The sequence below is a fragment of the Poecilia reticulata genome, linkage group LG22 (genome assembly GCF_000633615.1).
Source record: "Poecilia reticulata strain Guanapo linkage group LG22, Guppy_female_1.0+MT, whole genome shotgun sequence".
In the NCBI taxonomy this organism is placed as follows: domain Eukaryota; kingdom Metazoa; phylum Chordata; class Actinopteri; order Cyprinodontiformes; family Poeciliidae; genus Poecilia; species Poecilia reticulata.
Window position 1 is genome coordinate 8,003,930 of NC_024352.1, and position 3,296 is coordinate 8,007,225.

At 34.1% G+C, this 3,296-nt stretch overlaps 1 protein-coding gene across 1 annotated transcript in view; it reads left to right on the forward strand.

The window, feature by feature from the left end:
• tmem62 (transmembrane protein 62) overlaps nt 1-3,296 on the forward strand; it is a 21,212-nt gene that overhangs the window by 13,155 nt on the left and 4,761 nt on the right. The window contains exon 12 of the mRNA XM_008399329.2: nt 1,220-1,277. Within this exon, the coding sequence (XP_008397551.1) occupies nt 1,220-1,277 (58 nt within the window). The remainder of the gene's footprint in view (nt 1-1,219; nt 1,278-3,296) is intronic.

A 3,296-nucleotide genomic window follows, 5' to 3' on the forward strand; every position in this document is an offset into this window, starting at 1 on the left:
ACTACTACTCTCTGCTGATGTTGAACCTGTGCACAGCTTTAGGTAGGTAACTTGTTGTTCTTCAGTCTTGCATTCACTGTTTAAGATTAATAAAAAAAAAGAAAATCCAAAATAATATTTAAATCATTATTTTTAATAATACATACAGAATGTTCAGTCCAGCATCTCTTATGTAATCCTTACCGGTAACACTTTATTTGAAGGGGGGTGAATAAGACTGTCATGACAGTCATAATATTTATGACTGTTGTCATAAAGCGTCATTCGGTAAATTATGACGCTTTTAATACAAAGTTGACATTATTCAAAATGTCTTTGTTATGACAACTTGACATTAACCAAGACATCATTACTGTTTAAACTTTACCTTTAATAACATAAAGTTACCTAATTTTTAAAGTGCAATCAGTAATACTTTTATAACAAATTCATATCAGTAATGATTTCTTGGTTAATGTCAAGTTGTCATAACAAAGACATTTTGAATAATGTCAACTTTATATTAAAAGTGTCATAATTTACCGAATGACGATTTATGACAACAGTCAAACATTTACTAAGGCTTATTCATGTTCATCACAGGTGTTATGTCATGTTTATGACAGTGTCATGTCTGTCTTATTCACCCTTCAAATAAAGTGTTACCTAATAACCTTTTCTGATGTACCGAATCTTCTCTAACTGTGAGCCACTATCATCAAAATGAACAAAACTCGAGGTTTGAAATATATCTTTTATTTTTGATCAGATCCTAATTTGTCAAGATGCACTTGTGCATTCACAGAAATTATTTAAATAAACACATCAGAAATAATAGGCTGGATTTATAGATGAATACTTGTGTAACGATGCATCTGGACAAACATAACATTTTTAGAACATTTTTTATCTGGTTTATAGTCTCATTCTCTCTGTAAAGTATTCTGAAATAAACAATTTTGTTCACTTTGTAATATTAACTCACCTTTTTAATAGAGAGGTTCACAACAGAAAACTGCAGACCTGATGTTTAACCTAAATTTTCTAGTTTCTCCCAACCTATGAAAAAAATGTCAAATATTTAAAAACTGCTCAGTTTTCTGCAGCATATGCTTAATCTACCAGGATTCACTTGCAAAAGACATTTCTGATCTCAAGGTAAATAAATAAAATATGGGATTGCAAAAACAGTCTACAATGAATCCTAACACTTTTGGAGATTGGAGTTGTTTAAAAATAGTTGAAGTTCCCTTTTNACTACTACTCTCTGCTGATGTTGAACCTGTGCACAGCTTTAGGTAGGTAACTTGTTGTTCTTCAGTCTTGCATTCACTGTTTAAGATTAATAAAATAAAAGAAAAATCCAAAATAATATTTAAATCATTATTTTTAATAATACTTATGGAATGTTCAGTCCAGCATCGCTTATGAAATAGTCATCTTTTCTGATGTACCGAATCTTCTCTAACTGTGAGCCACTATCATCAAAATGAACAAAACTCGAGGTTTGAAATATAACTTTTATTTTTGATCAGATCCTAATTTGTCAAGATACACTTCTGCATTCACAGAAATTATTTAAATAAACACATCAGAAATAATAGGCTGGATTTATAGATGAATACTTGTGTGATGCATCTGGACAAACAAAAACATAAACATTTTTAGAACATTTTCCTATCAGGTTTGTTGTGTCATTCTCTCGGTAAAGTATTCTGAAATAAACTGTTTTGTTCACTTTGTAATAGGGCTGGGCGATGTATCGAGTATACTCGATGTATCGTGATATTTTCAATTTACGGTAGTTAACATGGCTGTATCGCAACCATTGATTATAAATCGTCGTTCAAATAATAAACTTTTGACATCAAATTCACTGCGAGTATTGTTTGTCCGACACCCTATGAATGCATCACTAGTCCCTCACCCCTCCCAACCTGAAATTTTTCTATCAATCACGCTGGGAGAAAACAAACATGGTGACAGCGAGAGTTTGAGGCGAGCCGTGACTGAGACGGTACGAGAAGAAGTGTCAGATGAACTAGTCTAGTTCCGAAGAGAAACGGCGCTGGGTCAATAATTTGGCAATAGTTCAGATTTTATGCGGAGTATGTGGAACAAAATTAGGTAATTCGCGAAACATGTTATATAACTATTGCAACAAAAGGTTGTACCACAAAGTTATTTCACCGCCTAATCAGACTATTCTTTCATGCCGTTCATAGCTGCGCTGCCGCGGTACAACTGGTCCGTTAAAGTGAAACTTGGAGACGTATGTATGATTCATTTAATGCTATGCAATGGGAAAAATAACTCAAAGCTACTCATTCTTTTTTTCTCTCGCTCTCTGTCGGCTTTACGATGCAAGCAGACTCGTTGCCATAGCAACTGACAACACCTGTAACTTTGTGCATCAGGATTCAGCACCAAAAACACTCGAACATTACCCCCACATAGTACAGAACATTCAGTTCGTTACAGTTTTATGCTTTTAGGCTTGATGTGTATTTTGCAATTCTTAATAAGTGATCGCTGTGGTAGATTAGCCACCGCTGCTATTAGACAAGCTAACACAGCGGTGGTTTATTAGCTAATTTAAACACCTGCTCTACTGATGATCTGTCAGTTTGTGTGTAAATCGCCTTTTTTATTTTTAAGCTGAACCAAAACATATCTTATTCCACAGCACATCTATTTGTTAAGTTTGTCAAAATCAAGCATAACTGACTTACTTCCCTCTGCCTCACTATTTTTCTTTGTTAAAACTTATTTCTGACCTTGTCTTAGTGTAGACGGTTCATGGCAAAACACTGCATCCCTTTTTATATGAGCTTACATTTAAGTCTAGCAGGGAAATGGGGGGCGGGAACTTGGTGGGTGACAGGGAACTTGGTGGGTGACATGCTGCAAGGAGTCTAGTTTAAAATAACTTTGGAGCTCATTTAAGAATATCGTGATATATATCGTGTATCATGATATAGCAAAAACATATTTGAATATTCGATTTTCCTGATATCTCCCAGCACTACTTTCTAATATTGACTCACCTTTTTAATCTAGAGGTTCACTCAGAAAACTGCAGACCTGATGTTTAACCTAAATGTTCTAGTTTCTCCCAACCTATGAAAGAAATGTCAAATATTTAAAAATGGCTCACTTTTCTGCAGCATATACTTAATCTACCAGGATGCACTTGCAAAAGACATTTCTGATCTCAAGGTAAAATAAATAAAATATGGGATTGCAAAAACAGTCTACAATGAATCCTAACACTTTTGGAGATTGGAGTTGTTTAAAAATAGTTGAAGTTCCCTTTT